General features: G+C 45.4%; 1 protein-coding gene across 2 annotated transcripts in view; it reads left to right on the top strand.

The window, feature by feature from the left end:
- ADGRB1 (adhesion G protein-coupled receptor B1) overlaps nt 1-23,329 on the top strand; it is a 381,963-nt gene that overhangs the window by 326,378 nt on the left and 32,256 nt on the right. Inside the window, exons 22-26 of one of the 2 annotated variants that reach the window (XM_077932692.1) lie at nt 1,120-1,189; nt 6,004-6,070; nt 8,168-8,253; nt 12,761-12,859; nt 22,849-23,020. In XM_077932692.1, the coding sequence (XP_077788818.1) occupies nt 1,120-1,189; nt 6,004-6,070; nt 8,168-8,253; nt 12,761-12,859; nt 22,849-23,020 (494 nt within the window). The remainder of the gene's footprint in view (nt 1-1,119; nt 1,190-6,003; nt 6,071-8,167; nt 8,254-12,760; nt 12,860-22,848; nt 23,021-23,329) is intronic. The other variant, XM_077932693.1, reaches the window with a different exon arrangement.

Raw genomic sequence — 23,329 nt, 5'->3', positions numbered from 1 at the left:
ATACATAAACCATAGGTATGTAATTGTAAGGAAGGTAGTGAGTAGAACTATTTATAACATATAATGGTTAATACCCTGAGTCTATATGGGACGCAGGTGACACTGTGATCTAAACCACAGTCTAGGGCTTGCCGATCGAAAGGTCAGTGGTTCAAATCCCTGCAATGGAGTGAACTCCCGTTGTTTGGTCCCAGCTCCTGCCCATCTAGCAGTTCGAAAACATGTCAAAGTGCAAGTAGATAAATAGGTACCGCTCCGGCAGGAAGGTATATGGTGTTTCCGTGTGCTGCTCTGGTTTGCCAGAAGTGGCTTGACCCAGAAGCTGTCTGCGGACAAACACCAGCTCCTTCGGCCTATAGAGCAAGATGAGCGCACAACCCCAGAGTCGTCCACGACTGGACCTAATGGTCAGGGGGTACCTTTACCTTTACCTTTACCCTTAGTCTATATCAGCCACATTCATTCATAGGCCAGGGTGGGTTTTGGCCATGTTCCTCCTTCCTTGCAAATGAAATAAAATCAGACCAAAGATGTCCAAAATCGTGCTTTTTTATTGGCCCCTAAGGACTCACAGCTTAATCATCAGGGTTTTTCCAGCAGGAAAGTGAAGGATAGCTCAGCCAGTAAAAGCATGAGGCTCTTTAATCTCAGGATCACTGGGCAGAAGATTCCTGCATTGCAGAAAGTTGGACTGGACAGCCGTCGTGGTCCCTTCCAACTCTATAATTGTTTGGTTGTATGGAAGTGTTGCTATCTCTCTGTGTTACAAGGATGATAGTGGAGGGTATACTGTCAATGGCTGCTGTCCATGGTGTCTATGCTTCTGGATGGCAGTTGCTGGGAATCACAAGAGGGAAAGATGTTCTGGTACTCAGGTCCCAATTGCAGGCTTCCCCTGGGCACCTGGTTGTCCAATGTGAGAACAGGATGTTGAACTAGCTGGGCCATTGGCCGGATCCAGCATATCTCTTATGTTCTTAGTAAAAGGAGCCTCCGTCTTAGGGGAGAATTCTGGGTTTCCTTCACCCCAAGGCAAGCAGACTGATTCCTTACTGCAAAGGGCCATTTGCAAATGACTCTAACCATAACTGTTTGCCTGTTTTGCTTTATTCTGTTTAGGCCTACCTGCCTTGGTGGTGGCCATCTCTGTGGGATTCACGAAAGCCAAGGGGTACGGCACCATGAACTAGTGAGTAACAGTTTCCTTCTTTCTTTCTTTCTTTCTTTCTTTCTTTCTTTCTTTCTTTCTTTCTTTCTTTCTTTCCTTCCTTCCTTCCTTCCTTCCTTCCTTCCTTCCTTCCTTCCTTCCTTCCTTCCTTCTTCTCTTCCTCCCTTCTTTCCTCTCACATTTCAAGGCACACATTTTTTGCTTTCTTTATTTGCAAAAATCTCTGTACCGCAAACCACTGAGCAGCCTAAAATATTCTAGTGAATGGTATAAAAGCAACAATAAAATTACATCCCTAAAATGAGTACAAAATGCATCACAAATCAGCAGATTGGCTCAATACATCAACATTGCTGGATCACCCCTCGGGAAAAGCCTGGGCGAATCGATGAGTTTTAAGCAGGATCCAGGTGGCGCTGTGGTCTAAACCACTGAGCCTCTTGGTCTTGCCTATCAGAAGGTTGGCAGTTCGAATCCCCACGACGGGATGAGCACCTGTTGCTCTGCCCCAGCTTCTGCCAACCTAACAGCTTGAAAGCACACCAGTGTGAGTACATAAATAGGTACCACTGTGGCAGGAAGGTAAATGGCGTTTCTGTGCACTCTGGTTTCCATCAGTGTTCCCTTGTGCCAGAAGGAGTTTAGTCATGGTGCCACATGACCCGGAAAGCTGTCTGTGGACAAATGTCTGCTCCCTCGGCCTGAAATCGAGATGAGCAGCGCAACCCCATATGCACCTTTGACTGGACTTACTGTACAGGAGTCCTTTACCATTTTTTACCTTTAAGCAGATGCCTAAATGCCAATACTGTAGCTGCCTTCCTGATCTTTATTAGATATCTCTTGTGGATTTCTGCTTGATGGTTTCCCATTGAGGCACCTGGTTCGCAACTATGATAGCAGAATGACCTGGAAGCTGTACGCCGGCTCCCTCGACCAATAAAGCAAGATGAGCGCCGCAACCCCAGAGTCAGCCACGACTGGACCTAATGGTCAGGGGTCCCTTTACCTTTTAAGTTCTTTCAGAGTCCCAAGTCTTCCTCTGGGTTTTAGTTGAGACTTGGTGGGGCAGTTATTCCTACAGGGAGTCCCAGCCTCTTCCCATCTCAAGAAACATGATTCAAATGATATTGATAGTTTAGTTACGTCTTATACATTTTCCAAGTTCCCTTTTTCTATTATGCTGAAAGAGAGAGAGAGTGCATGTATGGGGATGCTGGACTACATGACTGGCCTGATCCAGACTCTTCTTAATGTTCTTTTACATGGCAAGAGTATTATCTGTCTCTGCACTATGGAACCCAAATATTCTTGGTGAGGCAGACAGCCCAGATTTTGCAGCAGCTTCCCAAAGCAAAATGTTGGCATGGTTGCAAAGAGGAGCAGATGCTCACGGGGAACTCCAAAGAGAGCAGCCCAGCAGGATTGTCAGAATCGAGTTTAGGGACTCTGGATGTCCCAGTGGCAGATTCCCCAGTGCTCAGAGGAAAACAAGAGACGAGAACCAGCTGAAATTAAATCTGTGAGGAAAGAAAATGGAGTCAATCCGATGCAACACTGGGTGGATCAAAACAATGTTGCAGTCTACCCATAGCTGACCTCTGGAATTCTGATGTATTTAAAAATGCTGTTTGACATGTGCGTTTGGAGTTCAGATGGCCGTATGTTCACCATGGGAGGTCTGAGGTTGATGAAATATCTTGGGATGTGCAGGGAAGTGCAGAGCTATACTACTACTACTACAGCCACTCTGGGCAGCTCCCAACACAATATTAAAATCACGATAAAGCATCAAACAATAAAAACTTCCTAAACAGGGCTGCCTTCAGATGTCTTCTAAAAGTCAGATAGTTGTTTATTTCTTTGACATCTGATGGGAGGGCGTTCCACAGGGCAGACGCCACTACCAAGAAGGCCCTCTGCCTGGTTCCCTGCAACCTCTCTTCTCACAGGGAGGGAACTTCCAGAAGGTCCTCAGAGCTGGACCTCAGTGGCTGGACGATGGGGGTGGAGATGCTCCTTCAGGTATACTGGGCTGAGGCCGTTTAGGGCTTTATAGATCAGCACCAACACTTTGAATTGGCTGATCAGGGCATCGGAAGGTCTGCAGAGCTTCAGTGATGCCAACATCCATGCTCCACACCACAGCTCACTCAAGCCATATTTCCCAGCTCTTCCTTAGTGTGATGCTGATAACAGCAAGGCTGCAGGTTTGATCCCCATATGGGATAGCTGCATATTCCTGTTTTGCAGGGGGTTGGACTTCCAACTCAGGGTCCCTTTCAACTCTACAATTCTGTGAAGAACCTGCTGCTCCAGGCTAATGGTCCATCTATTCCAGCATCCTATTCTCACAGTGGCCAATCAGATGCCCCAATGGGAAGTCCACAACCAGGACCTGGATGCAACAGTGCTCCACACTTGTGAGTCCAGGCTAGTGTTATTCAGAGGCATAATGCCTCTGACTTTGGAGGTAGACCTTATGGCTAGTAGGCACTTAAAGCCTTTATGAATTAGTCTAAGCCTTGCTAAAGGCCATTCAAGTTGGTGGCTATCACTACATCTCATGGGATTGAATTCCAGTGGTGATCTATGGGCTGCGTGAATAGTTTAAAAAAGTTCTGGGAAATAATGAACGTGCAAATAGCTTTAAGAAGTCCTGAGAAATAATGAGCTGACCAGCAAGAACAACAGCAAAAATTCAAACTGAAGGTTCCCTGCGGAGAAATTTTTGATCTACCTGTACTTCCGATGCAAGCTATTGGATGTTCACTGAGTGGAGGGTTTTGTGTTTGCTCCTGACTGCAATGGAGCAGCAGGAATTAATCACATAGCACAAAGAGTTTGTTCTGCAGAGGGGACCTGCACAACAGTTCGACAAAGCACAGCCAGGACACAGCTGGACGTTGTGATGTTTTACCACTTGTAGGAAAGATAAACTGGAAGTTGCTGACACAACATGGGGGTTGCAGTTTTTAATCACGCTGTTCCTGGACAAAGGCAGCCTCCCTGTTGCCTCTCTGACCTTCACATTCATGATCGTGCAGGACTGTATAGGTTAGAATCCCTGAGTTTCAATTATTCCTATATATGGAGAAGCTTCCTATTTTCTTTTTCCTTTAAAATCACTGTTGTTCCTTTAGCCTACATTTAAAGTGGCATCACACCACTTTAAACAGTCCTGACTTTCAACAAAGAATCCCACAGATTCTTTGCTAAGGATGCTAAGAGTTGATAAAGGTAAAGAGACCCCTGATCATTAGGTCCAGTCATGGCCGACTCTGGGGTTGCAGCGCTCATCTCACTTTATTGGCCAAGGGAACCGGCGTACAGCTTCTGGGTCATGTGGCCAGCATGATTAAGCCACTTCTGGCGAACCAGAGCAGCACACGGAAACACTGTTTACCTTCCCGCCAGAGCAGTACCTATTTATCTACTTGCACTTTGATGTGCTTTCGAACTGCTAGGTTGGCAGGAGCAGGGACCGAGCAACGGGAGCTCAAGCCATCGCGGGGATTCGAACCGCCAACCTTCTGATCGGCATATCCTAGGCTCTGTGGTTTATCCCACAGCGCCACCCACGTCCCACTAAGAGTTGATAAAAGGTAAAGGTAGGGGCGCGGGTGGCGCTGTGGGTAAAAGCCTCAGTGCCTAGGACTTGCCGATCGAAAGGTCGGCGGTTCGAATCCCCGCAGCGAGGTGCGCTCCCGTTGTTCGGTCCCAGTGCCTGCCAACCTAGCAGTTCAAAAGCACCCCCGGGTGCAAGTAGATAGGAGTTGATAGAGTTGATAGGAGGCGCCTATTCCCTTTGTAGTTCTACAGCTCCCAGAGTGGTTAGAAATGGTGCTTGAAAGAACATACAGATATTTTTAAACCTGGATTTAATATGCAGAGAGCAGCAAGAAGGATCCTGCTTAATGAAACATTAAATGAAATGCATTTAAAGGTGAACTTACTTAATCCATACTCAATGAAGCAATACGTGAACCAAAAAAACAAGAACCCAGCAACCGTTGCAATTTTCACGTCTCTTCATTTTGCAACGCTGTTTTCCTGCAAAATAACATGTACGAGAAATGTATATAAGGTTGCAAAGTGTTAATAAAACAATCATAGGTTACTGAAAATATTATACCCCCAAAATGCATTTGATTATGGGAAGCTGCTTTGTGAAAACGTCTAGAGAGGCAGAACTCTGGGAGAACAGGGTTCAAATCCCCACTTGGCCATGAAGCTCAGTGGGTGTCCTTTGGAGTCAGTTACTGCCTCTCAGCCTAACCTACCTTGCAGGGTTGTCTTGGGGGTTAGACCCATGTGCTCCACCCTGAGCTCCTTACAGCACAATGTGGAATATAAGGGCAATAAATTAATTAAAGCCACTTCCGCCCTACAGAGGAGGTGGGGTTGCGGGCTTCACGCTCCCACCATGCACACGGTGGCTGGAGCCCAGTCCCCACACAATTGGGGGAATCCCCAGCTGCGTCACCCCCTGGCCGGCCAATCGGCTGGCTCTGGGGGCGTGGCCTGCCCTATTTAAGGCAGGGCGCAGCAGGGGATTTCCCTCTTTTGCCACCTGCCAGCAAAATGACTATTTTTTTTAAAAAAGTGAGTATGTGAAAATTTGAAAAGGAAAATTGGGTGAACCCAGAATTGACACGTTTCCCCAACCCTAATTAATGTAAGTGTTTATCATGCAACTTGTCTCATTGGGCAGACCTCTCCCACTTCCCATTTTCCTCATTTTTTAATGCTGTTTCTGTGCAATGTTTCTGCTGTGCCTGGAGACTAGTCTCGCCACTGCTCTGACATCTGTTTTCTCCCTCTTCCTCTCCTAGTTGTTGGCTTTCTTTGGAAGGAGGTCTCCTTTATGCCTTCGTGGGACCAGCAGCGGCTGTCGTTTTGGTACTTTCCCCGAATTCCGAACATCTTTCTTTTTCTATGTGTGCCTTCCCTATGCTCCCAACTCCCCCAACGGCCACTTATTATTATTTTTTTATTTTTTTTAAAGAGACACACTCTCTCTCTACCTTCAAGAGGAAATTGCTCCTTGAGGAAAGCAAAAGTGCCCAAGCTAAGGTCCTTTCTCCACAGGAGATTTGTTTTGGATTAATTAAGAGTGTGAATGCCATATTGATGGGTGAATTTGAATGAAGGCACTTAAGGGAGGGGAAAGGAGGATTAAGAGTGGTTTGCTTCATGTAGCAGTTGCAAAGGTCTGGCATTAGCTGTGTTCAAAGGACCCTGAATATACTGTGATTAATAGGCATCCACGAACAAAACGTAATTCAGGACAGTCTGTCTGAAATGTGCATGAACACTGTTTGAGGGACAAGAGATCTGGCAAGGAGTCATGGACAACTGGGGGCGGGGCTAACCTTGCACAGGATCTCTGTGTTGTAGCAACAGAGAAATTGTAGGAACAGTATAGCCATGCATCCTTGGAGCATGCCCTCTCTATTTCTCCCTCTTCCTCATTACGTCTAGGTAAATGCAATACACAATGCAACGGGGAATAATAAAAATTGCAAAATTTATTATTATTATTATTATTATTATTATTATTATTATTATTATTATTATTCTGCCCTTCATGCTAATATCTCAGGGAAGGTTACAACAATTTAAAATACAGTTTCAAAACATGCAATTAAAAAGAGGCATCAAGAGTATAATAATAATACAGTGGTACCTCGGGTTAAGAACTTAATTCATTCTGGAGGTCCGTTCTTAGTCTAAAATTGTTCTTAACCTGAGGTACCACTTTAGCTAATGGGGCCTCCCACTGCCGCTGTGCCACTGCCACATGATTTCTGTTTTCATCCTGAAACAAAGTTCTTAACCCGAGGTACTATTTCTGGGTTAGCGGGGTCTGTAACCTGAAGCGTCTGTAATCTGAGGTATAATAATAATAATAATAATAATAATAATAATAATAATAATAATAATAATATTTATACCCAGCCCATCTGGCTGAGTTTCCCCAGCCACTCTGGGCGGCTCCCAATCGAGTGTTAAAAACAATATATCATTAAATATTAAAAACTTCCCTAAACAGGGCTGCCTTCAGATGTCTTTTAAAAATAAGATAGCTGCTTATTTCCTTGACATCTGATGGGAGGGCGTTCCACAGGGTGGGCGCAACTACTGAGAAGGCCCTCTGCCTGGTGAGAGGTGAGCGATGGGGACCAGCTCACATTTTGATGCGGAACTCCCCACTATGCAAACTTGATATGCAGCAATCCTTCCTTTCTGAAAGTTTGCACTGCAGTTCTTGAACCAAATGCTATGTGCAAAAAATAAATAAAATGTGCGTGTTAGGGGGAAGGGTGCCTTGAAATGCATGCCTGAGTGAAAATAAGATACAAAATGCATTATGTTAAAGGAATTTGTTTGCCAAAAAAAGTGCATATCCAGAGAAATTCACGCTAACCCACTGATGAATTTTGCAAAAGTGGCACGGAATCATGGAAGACTGAATTTGAGACTGGGGGGGGGGAATGAGCAGCTGAAATTGACACATTTTTCCACCCCTGATCAAAGGGAGCTGATGGCCTCTTTGAGCCCACGGGGCTTTAAAGCAGTTCTGTCTGTGGCTTGTGTTTGGGATGCTGACAAGGAGACAACGCCATCCTTGAGCAGAGAGACATGACATCTTTCATGCTCACACACTGGTTCCCTCCCTCCAATTTGTATTCCTGAGAACTCTCTTGAAAAATTGGTTTGACTCCAATGTCTGCTTTCCCAGACACCAAACGTTCATCATGCAAAAGGCTCCAGGACCAAATAAGAAATTAGCAGTCCTGGGTCCTCTAACCTTGTGCAGGTCAGAGTCCCTCTGGCCACTCAGATTTTGCTGTTAACCTCTCTTAAGAAACGCTAAACTGGCTGGGACATATCTGGGCATATTCAGCAGGTTGAAATGTATGATTTTGCTTCTGATTTTTGACATGGTTGGGCTTTTCAAACAAATGTGTCTGTCTGTTGTTTCTCTTCCAACAGGTGAACATGGTTATTGGTATTCTGGTATTTAACAAACTTGTATCGAAAGATGGAATAACAGATAAGAAACTGAAGGAACGGGCAGGGTATGCCTTATATCAATAATTCCTCTAAGCAAAAAAGAATGAAACCGGAAATTAAACAGTCACACTCGATAACCAGGTAGGGGTGGAGGAACACAAAGGGGAGGGTGATAATGGTAACCCCTCCCTCACAAAAAAAGAAAGTAGGAATTAGCTACTAGAGCTTCTTTTCCCAATTGGGACAGAGATGGAAGGCAAAGGTTTTCACTTGAGTGTGGCTTACTAAAGGAGCAGAAATGCAACAGAGAACTTCATGTAAAAAAACCAACATGAAAACAAGGATCCAATTGATGCTCGCCAAAGGAGACACTGGGTGGCTCATTGTACGTGAAACTAGTGCTGGGCTGAACTTTCCAAAGAACAATTTTAGGCCTGGATTTGGGGACTGGGCTGAGGGTGAAAAAGTAGGTTTTGCCATGGATGCGTGTCCATTTTTTCTGGGTTTGAGCTTTCATGAGCTCATCAAAGGTTCCACTTAGGGCTGCCACCAATTTCTCCCCAAACCAACTCTCAGAATGGAGGCATGCTGGGAAGCATACTAGGCGGGTTGTCAAATGCTGGTGGTGGTTGCTTGTGAGTAACCAGGCAGGACTCCAACCTGTCTTTTACAGGTTTTATTGTGCAAACTATTTACGGTGCAAATCTACAAAGTTCATGTCCGTCTTAGTCACTTGCAGAATCTGGGAGTGGCCCCTTCCGGCTTCTCCCCCAACATAAAAGTTTTGGCACCCCAAGTCTCTTCCTCCCCTCTTTGCGTTTCACCCCTCTGTGCAAGCTGGGCGACTGAAGGGGCATGCGTCCCCCTCTCTTCGTTTGGCTGGCCCCTTCCCTCTCTTCCTCACTGGAGGTGTGGCTTTTCTCACCGCTGGAAGAGGAACTGCTCCTCAGGAGCTTTGGAGGCTCTCTGTATCCCAACGGCCCCCCTGCCTCCCTCCTCGGTTCCGATAGCCAATGGGTCTCAAACCCTTAGTGAGTTAGGGACTTCCCCTTCATGTGAGAAGGGACGCGGGTGGTGCTGTGGGTTAAACCACAGAGCCTAGGACTTGCCAATCAGAAGGTCGGCGGTTCAAATCCCCGTGATGGGGTGAGCTCCCGTTGCTCGGTCCCTGCTCCTGCCAACCTAGCAGTTCGAAAGCACATCAAAGTGCAAGTAGATAAATAGGTACCGCTCTGGTGGGAAGGTAAACGGTGTTTCCATGCGCTGCTCTGGTTTGCCAGAAGCGGCTTAGTCATCCTGGCTACATGCTGTATGCCGGCTCCCTCGGCCAATAAAGCGAGATGAGCACCGCAACCCCAGAGTCGGCCACGACTGGACCTAATGGTCAGGGGTCCCTTTACCTGCATGTGAAGAGAGGCTCCAGCAAATTGAGCAGACGAGACCAAGAGTGGGTCTAAAGGTCAAGAAGGCAGTTTCTGCATGTACTGTAGAGGGAAGTGAGGGGCAAATGAGGCTCGTCAACCTGGGTAGCCCATCTAGAAGAAAGAAAACTCTTCCTAAACCTCTGCTGTCTTGCAAGGTGCAAAAAAACAATGCCATCCAAACCCATTTCTACTCAGAAGTAAGTCCTGTGGAATTCAGTTGTTCCCAGACTGCCTTGGGCTGATCTGGAGGAACCTGGCCTTCACCTAAGTCTAGTGGAGACAGCCCCAGATCACCCCAGGATAGATTGGGCTGTCCAGAGCAATTGGCAGTGGACAGTTCATCTAGCAGGGAGAAAGAGAGGCTGGCAGCCCCAGTGTGATGAGTGGAAAATTCAGTCCTAGAGGCTGCAGTGTGCTCCTTTGCAGTATCAAACCACACAGCCAGAAAATTGCTCGATTGGGAGTTATTGTCTGTTGAAACACGACTGAGTCTTCCAATCAAGGCCTCCTCCAGCTGGTTATCGACTGTGTCAAATGTGTACTGAAAATGAAAACATCGAGGAAAATGTGGGCCTTTGCTTTTCCATACCTTTCCTTCCCCCTTCTTTTTTCTGTTCATTTCTTTGCTTGCATGTGAAATGTTCTCTTTTAAAAAGTATGTTATCCACGTTGAATGGTTCTGCTGATCTTGTTACCTGTTTAGAACATGTTACCTGTTGAGAATGTGGAAATGCCTGGGAGAGCTGGATCAATTCAGGTCATCTAGCCAGCTAAGGTCAACCTGGGGTTTTTTGGAACTGTGTTGGAGAAGTGGCAACGCTGGGGGTGGTTATAGTAGATTTTGATGCACGTGACATGAGAAAACTTGAAAGTGGACATTCAAATTATTCCATGAAGCTCACAGTCCGCTGCCGTTTGCTCCTCAGTAATGATAATTCAGTGGCGTAGACTGCATTTGAATATGGAGGTTCTGTACAGCCATAATGGAGCAGTCATTTGGCTGAACTGATAAGATGATTCCATATTTATCAGTCGTATTGTTGCACTCCAGTGCTTCCAGGTGATGTAGGCAGTAAAATAAAATAAACATTAAAGCCAGATTTAAATTATCAGAAAATATATTTTAGAAGGAGCAAGCCCTCTGCATCCCACATAAGAGATGAGAAGGCCACTAACTACCCACAAAAAAGGTGATTCAGTTATATCCCTTTCAATTAAAATAAAGGGGTGTGTGGAGGAACCATTTATTTCCAGTCTCTCCCAAGAAGAGAGTAGCATTAATTGCTCTTTGAAACACATTTGCATTACAGCAAGGAATATAATAAGTTAAATAAACTGTTTGTTTGTTTGTTTAAGGCTTTCCAAACTGTTTCCCAACACATGTTTCCAAAGCCAAATACAACATAAATATAAAAAACGACATCTACCAAAAGAAAGAAGAGGGTTTTTAAAAAAATTTATTTAATTCCATTTCTGAATCACTTTCCGTAAAATATCTCAAAGCAATTTACGCAGATTAAAAACCATTCTGCACGAGAAGGGGGGGGGGGAGGACACTCCATATATGCAAACAATTGAAAGCAATTTCATATGTAAAAAACACTCCAGCTCCAGGAGAAATACAAGATATAGAAATATGCATATCAATTTATGGAGAAAAGAAAGGAAGGAAGGAAGGAAGGAAGAAGGAAGGAAGGAAGGAAGCCATAGATCTGATTATTGCTGGATCAATGACATGCACTGAAGAAAATGAACCTATGCTGCCAGTTCTCATAGTAGACCAGTATAAAGTAAGCAGCACATAGGAGGCACACAAAACGCTACCAAACCATTCTACGTTCTAAATCTTATATTAATAATTCATTCATTTATAGTAAATGAATAAATGCTTAAGTCAAGAAAGAACTTAGCATATGAAGTGTAAGTATTGATTTTGGATTATTAATAGGCGTTTTGTGTGCCACCTATGTGCTGCTTACTTTATACGGATCAATGACATGAGCTGCATACCTGGATCCAGTGTGGTGTAGTGGTTAAGACTCGTAATCTGGTGAACCGGGTTCGCTTCCCCGCTCCTCCACATGTAACTGCCGGGTGACCTTGGGCTAGTCACACTTCTCTGAAGTCTCTCAGCCCCAATCACCTCACAGAGTGTTTGTTGTGGGGGAGGAAGGGAAAGGAGAATGTTAGCTGCTTTGAGACTCCTTAAGGGGAGTGAAAGGCGGGATATAAAATCCAAACTCTTCTTCTTCTTCTGGATGTCAGATGTCACTGCAATTTACCAAAAGGAAGAGTGGAAGGGGTGAGCCACAGAGAAGTCAGTGCGGTGCAGATGGAATGGCAGAAACGTTGCATTGGTTCTGCTGCTGCAACCGCACCGCACAGAACTCGCAGCCCCTCGCCTCCCTCTCAGTAAGACACTCAGCCTTAGAAAGTCAGGTGTACACACACACACACACACACACACACACACACACACACACACACACCAGCCCTTCCAATCACTGCTGCAGCTGACCTTTCAGAAATCAGCAACATTTCAGAAAGGGAGCAGAACAGGGTAAAGACAAACAGTGACTTTTCTCAGCTATGCAAGCTACGCGGTAGAAATTAATAATAATAATAATAATAATAATAATAATAATATACTGTCCTATACCCAGAGGGCTCAGGGCGGTTCACAGAAAATCACAGAAATTGTGGGTAGCAGCGGGATATTCACAGCCCTGAGTCCCACTCTGTGGCTGGCCAGCCTTTTCCAACACAGTTCTATCTAACCCCAGTAGCTTTGACATGGTTCTTGACCTTTGGGGGGCGGGTGGGGTGGGGTGGGATTTGGGCTGTTGCTCGTGGCTTTCCGCACCTGGAATGACATAGATGAGAGTTTTAACCCTTCCCTTCCCGTTATTTCATTTATTTCTCTATCTCTCTCTCAAGCTATGGGTGTCGTCGGTCGGGATTTCCTTTTGATCTGTTAATTTATTTATTTTTGTCCCCCCCCTTATGGGTTTAAATATTCCCACCCACCCACCCACCACCCGTCCTCCTGTCCTTCCTTCCTCCCTTTTCCTTTTATTTTTTTGGTTTTGTTTGTGTTTTCACGAGCAAAGTGTTTTGTTTCGTTTCAGTCTTTTAATTTTAATTGCAGTCAGATGGCAGTGCCTCTTTACGGCCTCACGCTCAAATGTTCCAAGTGTGGAGTTCTATCTTCTGCTGACGTTTCCGCCACAGCCACCAGTAACGCCATGTTAGTTCCTCTAATTTCAACTTCTTTTCTTTCTCCTTTTTTTTTTGTAAAAAAAAAAATTATTATTTTCTATCCCCCTTGACCCTTTTGGTTACGAGTCTCCTCCTTCTTGCTCTCGCTCTCTCTTTCTCTTTTCCGCACCCTGGTTTGATTTCTTATACCCGCCTGGCTCTTCTGTCTCCTTTATTCTCTCCTTGGACCATATTAGGAACCTAGGAAGCTCCTTTATACTGAATCAGTCCATCTATCTCAGGATCATCCCCACTGACTGGTAGTGGTTCTTCAGGGTTTCAGTCAAGAGTGTCTCCCAGCCCTACCTGGGAATGCCAATGGCTATTGAACCTGCGACCTTCTGCATGCTCTACCACTGAGCTGTGGACCTTCCCCAAAACTATAGAAACCCCCTTTAAAAAAAAAAAAAAGAGGTGCACCCATTATCCAAGAGGAAGCGTCTGAATACAATCCTTAGAACCTGTTGAAGGCTTGGACTGATGGGTCTTCATCGATTTCAGTCAGGATAGAAACCCACAAACGTGGGGTCAACACCAAAGCAGCCTTGTTCCTTGTGTTTGATCCATCTGTCCACACCAACATCCAGGCAGCTGCATTTCCTACTAGTCGCAGTTTGGGAAGCATCCTCAAAGGCTGCAATATAGTAGTCCTTCCATGCAGTGGCTCCTGGAAGGCACATCAAGACCAGCATCCTGTTCTCACAGTGGCCAACCTCTGTGTCCAGAATTCTCTCATCCTGCACAGCAAACTTGGGAAGCTATGTCAATATAGGTCTACTCAAGTTTGCCTTGCAGGTCTTTTCAGGCCTTGCCGGTGCTTCATTACCTACTTAGATGTGAAGCTGGGAGCTTTCCTCAATTCATGTTCCTACCTCATTTACAGTGGCCCTCACAATGTCACTACAGCTTCCGCCATCCCTGACAATTGGCCATGCTAGCTGAAGCTGAAGGGATTTGGAGTCCAGCAACATCGAGAGGGCCAGGGTTCCCCATTCCTATACAGTGGTGCCCCGCAAGACGAATGCCTCGCAAGACGGAAAACCTGCTAGACGAAAGGGTTTCCGTTTTGGAGGTGCTTCACAAAACGAATTTCCTATGGCTTGCTTCGCAAGATGAAAATGTCTTGCGAGTTCCTGCAGGGTTTTTTTCCTCCTCCCCCCCCCTTTTTCCCAAGCCACTAAGCCGCTTATCAGCTGATCTGCTAAGCCGCTAAGCCGCTTAACAGCTGATCGCAAAGCCGCTTATCAGCTGATCCGCTAAGCCGCTTAACGGCTGATCCGCTAAGCCGCTAAGCCGCTTAACAGCTGATCCGCTAAACCACTTAACAGCTGATCTGCTAAGCCGCTAAGCCGCTTATCAGCTGATCCGCTAAGCCCGCTAAGCCGCTAATAGCGCTAAGCCGCTAAGCCGCTAATGGGCTTGCTTTGCAAGATGAAAAAACCGCAAGACGAAGAGACTCGCGGAACGGATTCTTTTCGTCTTGCGAGGCACCACTGTATTAGCACCTGGCTTGCAGAGATCTACTGCCCCTGATAATGGAAGCTCCATTTAGCTGTCAGAGCTAACAGTCACTGATTGGCAGTGCTAGGCCTAATTGTAGAAATGGGGATGATATACCTGGACTGCAGCATCCATCACCCCTGACCATCGGTCCTGCTGGCCAGGACTGAAGGGGGTTGGAATCCAACAACATCTGGAGGACTTGGGGTTGAGATAGGTGACCCATAGGGTGCTATGATTCTGTGATCACAGTTTCCCCACATGTGAATGATGCTGCAATGTTGCAGCCGTGAACTTTCAATTCAGATTGAGGGGTGGCAGAAAGCGAGTCTCCAATACTAAGGTTGATCTTCTGTAAGAACCGATTAATTTGCAGGTGCCGGGCTTATGACTTGTGGCAAGGAAGTGAAAATGACAGTTAAAAAATAGAAGGGAAACTCCATCAATTCCCTACTGCAACTGGTCAGCCCACTTCTTCAAAGCCCTTGCAGAAGTGATGTCGAAATGGACCTTTAATCCATCCTTGGATTGAAGGTCCTTTATTCCATCCTTAGATTGAAGGCTTCCTTAAAGCATCTTCTCCTCCCGTTGTCCTATTTGACAGAGAATTGTTCTCTGTGGCTGCCCCATAGAATTCCTCTGCTGTCTTCCGCATGCCATTCACATTCCAGTATCCTAAATTAAGTTTGTTAATTAATCTTGGCTTGCATCATTTCAGCATATGATGTTGGCAGTCTAAGGCAGCGATGGGCAGATTTTTGCCTTGTAAGAACTGCTTTATTTGTTTTTAGTTTTTCCAGCTAGAACCAGGTGCAAAATACTATCTCAGGAGGGAAGGAATGTTTTATGTAAGAAGGGCAGGGAATTTATGCGCACATGCTCAACCCAGGACAAAAATCCGCTTCTGGGATTTCTCCCAAGTGTTTATTTGTTCCAGGATAGGAACCTTTCAGACATTCCTATCATTAGGCTCTTGGGGATCAAAAAGTCCTGCTGTTGTACTGCAAATGGCCAATATATCTATTAGTACTAATCAGTGCTTTTTTTTTCTGGGGGAATATAGGGGGACGCATACCCCTAAACATTTTGTGAATCTAAGTTTGGTCTCACTGGGGGCAGTATTTCAATATGAGTAGGAAAATGAGAGTACCCCTAAACATTTATTTATGGGGGGAAAGAACTGATACTAATTGTAGTATATACTGCTTACTTGTAGCAAAGTGGCTTCTAAAATTGCATAAGTATAACCATGCATATCAGTTGATCCTTATTGCCCTTCTGTTGGGGGGGGGTGTAGAAATTTAGTGCATTTTTCAATTAAAGGTGGACCGCAGTTTCCAAAACAATACACAAGCCAAAATGCTTTTATCCGCCAAAATCTGTACTTCTCTGAATTTCCTATGCTGTTCTCCAGCCAAGGAATGTGTACCCCACAAAACTGCACACACTAGAGTAAAAGCATGCATAAAAATGTGTATAGTTGTGACAATAACATAGAAACATGCATTACGATAAGAGAAAATGCTTAACCAAAACATGCTTGTTGGGAAAAATTAAAGACACAAAAGTTTGTATGAGGAGAAATTCAACCTAAAATACTAGTAATTTTTCCACAGGAGTTTCCCTTTCTTTGTTTTTAAAACAAATTGGGTGTGTAACTCAACTTAAAATTGGAACAATATGAAACTGAGAAAAACCAGAATTGATCGATTTACCCAACCCTATTTAGTGTAGGGGTGAAGCTTTTTAGATGTTGCTATTGTTAGATGGTAGGGGATCAAAAACCATTTAAAATCTCCTGCAGATCACTCAGAGATCTGCAGGTAGATCCTAATCCACCTTCTGCCTAACCACATTCTAAAGACTGCTCCATTTTTTGTGTGGATTTTTCCAAAAGAATGCATTATAAAAATGCATGTAAATTGTATGCATTTTGTACACACTCTTCCCATAAATATGTATTTCTTCAATGCATTTTGATTCTTTTCAGTGCAGCCCCTCCCCCCCTCACACCAATAATGTGCATTTAGTATGCATTTTAGACATAACAGATGTATTTATGCATGCTCTTGGGGGGACTAAAACTGCAAAATAAAATCTGGGCAAGTGCCCTGGAAGTGGCCAGCTGTTGCAATCTGATCTGCAAGCAAATTTGGGGGTGTCAAATTGGGTCGGTCCACTGTCCAAATAGCAAATGATTTCCCACGTTATATCCAGAACAGTCATGTGTTTATTTTGCACACGGATACCAAGGCTAGGGTTAAAAATATACCATCAAAAGGAGCCTTGATATTACTCCTCTAAGGAATTCATTCTAGCAATGTCAGTGAGCCTTATAATTACCACGGTTCACGATGCACATTTGGCGCTCGTTTTGTGCCCCATTATTCAATGCAAATTACTATGTTTGCATGTATTTGCATATAGCTGCTTCTGCTAATCGTGGCAGGGCGGAGAGGAGCAACTCTAAAAGCGTCTGAAAATGGCTGTACTAGCTGATCAAGAATAACTTAATGACAGTAAGAGCTGTTTGACAGTGGAACTCTCCTTCACTGGAAGTTTCTAAGAAGAGGTTCGTTGGCCATCTATCATGGATGCTTTAGCTGAGATTCCTGCATTGCAGAGGGTTGGATGAGATGATCATTTCCAACTCTATGATTCCAACTCTATGGTTTTAATGAAGGTGCTAGAGCAGTCTTCATCAACCTGGAGCCCTCTAGCTGTTTGGACAGCAAAGCCCATCACAGAATTGTAGTGTTGGAAGGCACCCAAGGATCATCTAGTCCAACCCCCTGAATAATAATAATAATTTATTATTTATACCCCGCCCATCTGGCTGGGTTTCCCCAGCCACTCTGGGCGGCTTCCAATTAAAATACAATAACCATTTAAACATTAAAAGCTTCCCTAAACAAGGCTGCCTTCAGATGTCTTCTAAAAGTCTGGTAGTTGTTTTTCTCTTTGACATCTGGTGGGAGGGCGTTCCATAGGGCGGGTGCCACTACCAAGAAGGCCCTCGGAGAGCCAGTGTGGTGTAGTGGTTAAGAGCGGTAGTCACGTAATCTGGGTAACCGGGTTCGAGTCTCCGCTCCTCCACATGCAGCTGCTGGGTGACCTTGGGCCAGTTGCACTTCTTTGAAGTCTCTCAGCCCCACTCACCTCACAGAGTGTTTGTTGTGGGGGAGGAAGGGAAAGGAGAATGTTAGCCGCTTTGAGACTCCTTAAAGGGAGTGAAAGGCGGGATATCAAATCCAAACTCTTCTTCTTCTTCTTCTTCCTTCTGCCTGGTTCCCTGTAACTTGGCTTCTTGCAGCGAGGGAACCGCCATAGGGCCCTCGGCGCTGGACCTCAGTGTCCGGGCAGAACGATGGCGATGGAGATGCTCCTTCAGGCATACTGGACCAAGGCCATTTAGGGCTTTCAAGGTCAGCACCAACCCTTTGAATTGTGCTAAGAAACGTACTGGGAGCCAATGTAGGTCTTTCAAGACCGGTGTTATATGGTCTTGGCGGCCACTCCCAGTCCCCAGTCTAGCTGCCACATTCTGGATTAGTTGTAGTTTCCGTGTCACCTTCAAAGCTAGGCTCCTGGAAGAGCGCATTGCAGTAGTCCAAGCGAGAGATAACTAGAGCATGCACCACTCTGGCAAGACAGTCCATGGGCATGTAGGGTCTCAGCCTGCGTACCAGATGGAGCTGATAAACAGCTGCCCTGGACACAGAATTGACCTGAAATGCAGGAATCGCAGCTAAAGAATCCCTGACAGATGGCCACCCAACCCCTGCTTAAAACCCCCCAAGGAAGGAGCGTCCACAACCTCCCGAGGGAGTCTGTCCCACTGTCAAACAGCTCTTGCTATCAGGCAGTTATTCCTAATGTTTAGTTGGAATCTCCTTTCTGCTAATTTGAATCCATCAGTTCAGGTCCTACCCACTGGAGCAGCAGAACCGAAGCTCACTCCTGAGTTATGGTAGCTCAAAGCAGCTGGAGAAAGTCAAGTTGAAGATGGCTGGGCTAAGTATTAAGGGAGTGGGGCAAGGGATAGAAAAGAAAAGAGAATGAGGAGTAACTGTAGACATTTTTCTTGTGTTGGGCTTAAGAAGAGGTTGAGATGGAGGGAGACTGGTCTTGGAATAGAGGCCTGAAGTGCAGTTTTTGTGCTGTTCCATATCCCTCACCCAAATCTACCCTGGCTGTTCTTCTGGCATCTTCTAGCTCCTCACAGAGCTCCCGTCCTACCCGAAATCTGCTGTGCTCTGCTCTCACAGACACTGTCCTCCTCCTTCATCTCAAAGACATACAGCATTTTGGGAGGAAGGGTGGCGGGAAGTCATCTTTGATCCCTCCTCTCTGTAGAAGAAAAGCAAACCTCCAGCTGTGGTTGGGGTAAAGGTTTGTCCAAGACCCTGTTGATTAAGACAAGGCGATTGTGATTAAGACAAGACCTCCACCAGCCAGGACTTCTTCTCATCTGATCAGTACGGTGTTCTACCTATATGCTGTTATAGGAATGACAAGGTTTTTGCAACCTGGTTGAAATATACTCGGAGTCGAGTGTGGATTTCATGCTCTTTATTCAGCTCATAGTGGTGAGGAGGAATGGAAGTTCCCCCAGAATGTCTGCTTTATATACATTATTTACACAATGGGCCCCATGTGATTGGCTAATTCTAGGATTCTCCTGTAGACCAGTCAGGTTGCAGATTCACTTCCACCTGGAGTTGGAGTGGGTGGCTCCTGCAGACCAATCAGATAGCTGCATTCTGGATCCTATTGTTCTAGGACCAATCAGACTGCTGCATTCTGAATCCTACTGTGGTTAATAAGAAACCACAAGAAACTAGCTTTGCAGGGAAAACCCCCCAGAAAAACAGCAATGCTGTTCAAAAACCTGAAACATTCCACACTTCCTTCACCCTTTCGCCTCTTCTCCTGCCTTCACGCTGACTTCCTTTTTTTCCACTCTAAGGGAGCCATGGCCTAAAGATAGAAACAGATAGTCCTATTGCAGTCCAAGACCCTTGAAGACCCCAGAGCCATACATTCTGCTTCTACCTTGCCTTCCTCTTCTCACATCTCTTTCTCCAATCCTGCTGCTGATTCCTGTTTGGCGCATGAAACACTTGCCTTTCTTCTTCTCACTGTTCCCTGTGACTCTTTCATAGAGCATCCTAAGCTTCTCCTTGCTGGACCTTCCTCCCTGCCTTATCCTTGCCCTACCTCCAGGAGACCTCTTCTTCATGCACCCATCTTTCTCCATACTGCTCAACTCACCTTTCTCCTTCAAATCTCCTCCCTGCAGTTCCCAGCTTCAGCATCCCCTAAAATTTCCTCGCATCTCTCTCCTGGCAATCTCTCTTCAACCAGGTTCTCCTTCCTTTCTTTCTGTCCCACTTAATCTCATTGCCTACCTGTTCCTTTGGAATCTCCCATTTCCATGCCACCTTCAGCTCTTGCATGTATACCCCTGATATCTGAGAATTAACAACCCCCCAAAATTGGGGAGATGCCTCCTGATCCCCTTCCTGGCTTCCTATTATGAAGGTGTTTGGGGGGAAAACCTGTTGCTTTAATTCTGGAAGGGCACCTTTGACTATCCGTTTGCACAAAATCTGAGCATGTGAATTTGTAGCAGACAGACTCATAGGAACACCAAAACATAGAAATCTGCCCTGTACAGAATCGGACCTTTGGTCCATCTAGTTCACACAGTCTACACTGACTGGGTTTCAGGCTGGGAACTCTCCCAGTCCTACCCAGAGACACTGGGTGTTGAACCACCTCTGAGCTACAGCCCTCCCCCATGTTAGTGTCATCAATGTTATCCATTGCTAGAACTGGCAGAAACTGCAAGTGCTTCAAGGAAGTGAGGAAGAGGACCTAAGGCTGGGTTTGGTACGTCGCCTAGTGGAAAAGTCTCATCAAGACTCAAGATTCCCTTTTGCAATGGATGGCTCAGGGATAAGCAAATCTGAATGGCTCCTAATTACTGCAAATGCAGAATCCCAGCAACTGATCTCTTAGAGAAATGATGGACAAATTGACTCTCTTCTTCCTTGCATGGAATATTACCTGTGCTACTGTCTCATTGATCTCTTTCCGTCTCCCCGCCCCTGTTCCATGTGTTGTTTCTGTTCACTTTTTTGGATTGGGCTGGGTTCTGTTCTTCCCACCCTGTGCATGTCCCTAAGTCCATTTTATTAACTTTCAAGTTGCAAAAGGGTGCCTTTGTTGGGATGTCCTGCTAGCCAATGTCATATGTTTGAGGTGGGGAGCACACCTGAAAAGAGGAGGTGGATGGTGGAGTTTTGGGGTGCAGGGTATGGATTTGTGTTGTTGGTTTTTACCAGATTTATGGCTCAATTTGAAAACTATACCTTTTTTAATCAAATCCCACTCTGCCAGTCCAAAGAGAATCCCATGCCCCCTTTTGAACTCTTTGCTCATGTATTATCAAAGTATGACTTTCCCCAAGTTATGAACTGGCCTTGATTCCACCCAAGTGTCTATTATATAGCATGAAATGAAATAGATGGATACTCAGAGAAGACCCAGCTGCAACAGGAACACACAAAGCAGCCTTTGGTCCATCTAACCCAGCATTGCCTACACTGACTGGCAGAAGCTCTTCAGGATTTCAGATAGGGAGTCTTTCCAAACCCTACCTGGAGATGGCGGGGATTGAACCTGGAACCTTTTGCTTGCAAGGCCGATACTCTACCACTGAGCTATGACCCTCCCCAGCTGATGTTGCCTTATTCCAAATGCACCCGGCTTGAAATATTTGCTCCCGCATCTTCTGCAAACAGGCTTATGTTGCACTGTCACATAAGTAGACCTCTCTCTCTTTCTCATGTAGTTGTTTTTGCAAATTGGGGCTGGTTCAAAAAGGAGGAATCACCTCCAAAAATATCACAAGAATTTTTGGGCTTCTTGTGAATAAAGACCTGTTTTGTGGAAAGATCTAAAAATAATGGATTGCATGGAAGATATAGCACATCTTAAAAACCCAGTACACATGAGGCAAGCCTGGATTCATCACTGCATTATTTTTTTACCTCCACCTTCTTCCACAAGCAGCTCAAGGTAGTGGATATGGTTCTCCACCTTTTCAGTTAAGCCCCATGACACCCCTGTGAGGTAGATTAGGCTGAGAGGCAGTAAGTGGTCCAAAGTCACCCAGTGAGCTTCATGGCCAAGTGGAAATTTGAATTCCGGTCTCCCAGGCCCTAGTCCGACACTCTAACCACTATGTCACACTGCCTTTCTTGAGCTTGGGCACAGAGTACTTATTTAGCAATTCATGCAACCTCTCCAAAATGAATTGCAGGGACCAAAACGTTTTGTATTGGACTGTCCTCTTGTCCGTTTGAAATCTGAAGCTCAAGATTGGTCCACTTTGGCAGTCTTGAATTGCATTACTTTGTGTGAATGCCCCTTGGGCAACAGAGAGATGCTTTATGCGTCATTGAAAGAAACTAGCAGTCATCGAATCTAGCTCTTGGTTAAACAGCTCATTAAGGTGCTCTCGATTCAGAATTTAACTAATCTAAGGCAAATCAGGTATAATTAAAGCAGGTTTTCTACTCTAAAGGAGTCTCCTCAGGATCCAGAAAGTGATTGCAAGAGCAAACAGGTAGTTTTCCTGGAAGCTCCGAGAGAGAGATCCAAAATCAACAGCTGGGTAATACTTTTACTGGTACCTACCAAGATATCAGAAAAGTGTGAAGAGATTTTTTGTTCTCCATCAGGCAAGATGGAGTGCAAAGCAGAGGATGAGGGGGTCAAGGTGTGTCAAGCTACACCCCTAGGATTCTAGGATGAAGACACAACCACTTCTCATCCTCAAAACCTAGCCCATAGAATATATCTTAGGTGTGGAGTGTGTAGGTTACATTAGGGTAGGCATTAATATCATTATTAATACTATTATTATTATTAAATTTTCTATCCCACCTTTCCCTCCAAGGAGCTCAAGGTGGTATACATGGTTCTCCCACTCCTTATTTAACAACCCAGCTCAAGGTGGTGGATATTGTTCTCCACCTCTTCAGTTAAGCCCCACGACACCCCTGTGAGGTAGGTTGGACTGAGAGAGGCAGTGCCTGGCCCAAGATCACCCAGTGAGTTTCATGGCCAAGTAAGAGGATACACACCCTGATTTCACAGGTCCTAATCTGACACTCTAACCACTACACCACGGTCCCACCTGTTTTCTCAGTGTGCATCGTTATTTTATGTTTACATATGGCTCCTTCCTTGGTCAGAAACCCTCTCAGCCCCTTTCCTCGGTCGACCAGAATGTCCCGTTGATAGCTCGGAAACCGTTTGGGACAACCCTGCCTCTACCAGAAATTATTCCTCTGTCGCCCCTTGGGAATCAGAGGTTTGCGGGATCTGCTCGCATGAGTGGCTGCTGCGTCGCAACTGGAATGGCAAGGAAGGCTCAATGATGGTCTCTTCTCTTCCCTCTCGCAGGGCATCGCTGTGGAGCTCCTGTGTGGTCCTACCTCTCCTCGCCCTCACCTGGATGTCAGCAGTGCTGGCCATCACAGACCGCCGGTCAGCCCTCTTCCAAATTCTTTTTGCAGTCTTCGACTCCTTGGAAGGCTTTGTCATTGTGATGGTCCACTGCATCCTGAGAAGAGAGGTGAGCATAATAATCCTTCTGCAGGGCCTGTAAGACAGAGCTATTCCACCTGGCTTTCAACTTGAATGTAGCCTGATCTTTTATTCCCCTTCCTTCCCTCCCTCTCCCCTTTTTATGAAGATTACCTGCTCTGGGATCCTACAGCTAATTCTCCCCTGGTCTCCCCGCTGGCTCAAATAGGACTAATTTAGCCAGCTAGCCCTGGTAATCATCTAATGTTTATTGGATGGATTTCCCCCCCAAACTGATTTTTGAATTCTGAATTTATTGTTATTCACATTTTATACGGTGTTTTATGCTGTTATTTGT

The sequence above is a fragment of the Podarcis muralis genome, chromosome 8 (assembly GCF_964188315.1).
Source record: "Podarcis muralis chromosome 8, rPodMur119.hap1.1, whole genome shotgun sequence".
In the NCBI taxonomy this organism is placed as follows: domain Eukaryota; kingdom Metazoa; phylum Chordata; class Lepidosauria; order Squamata; family Lacertidae; genus Podarcis; species Podarcis muralis.
This window is presented reverse-complemented; position numbering and strand designations above follow the sequence as displayed.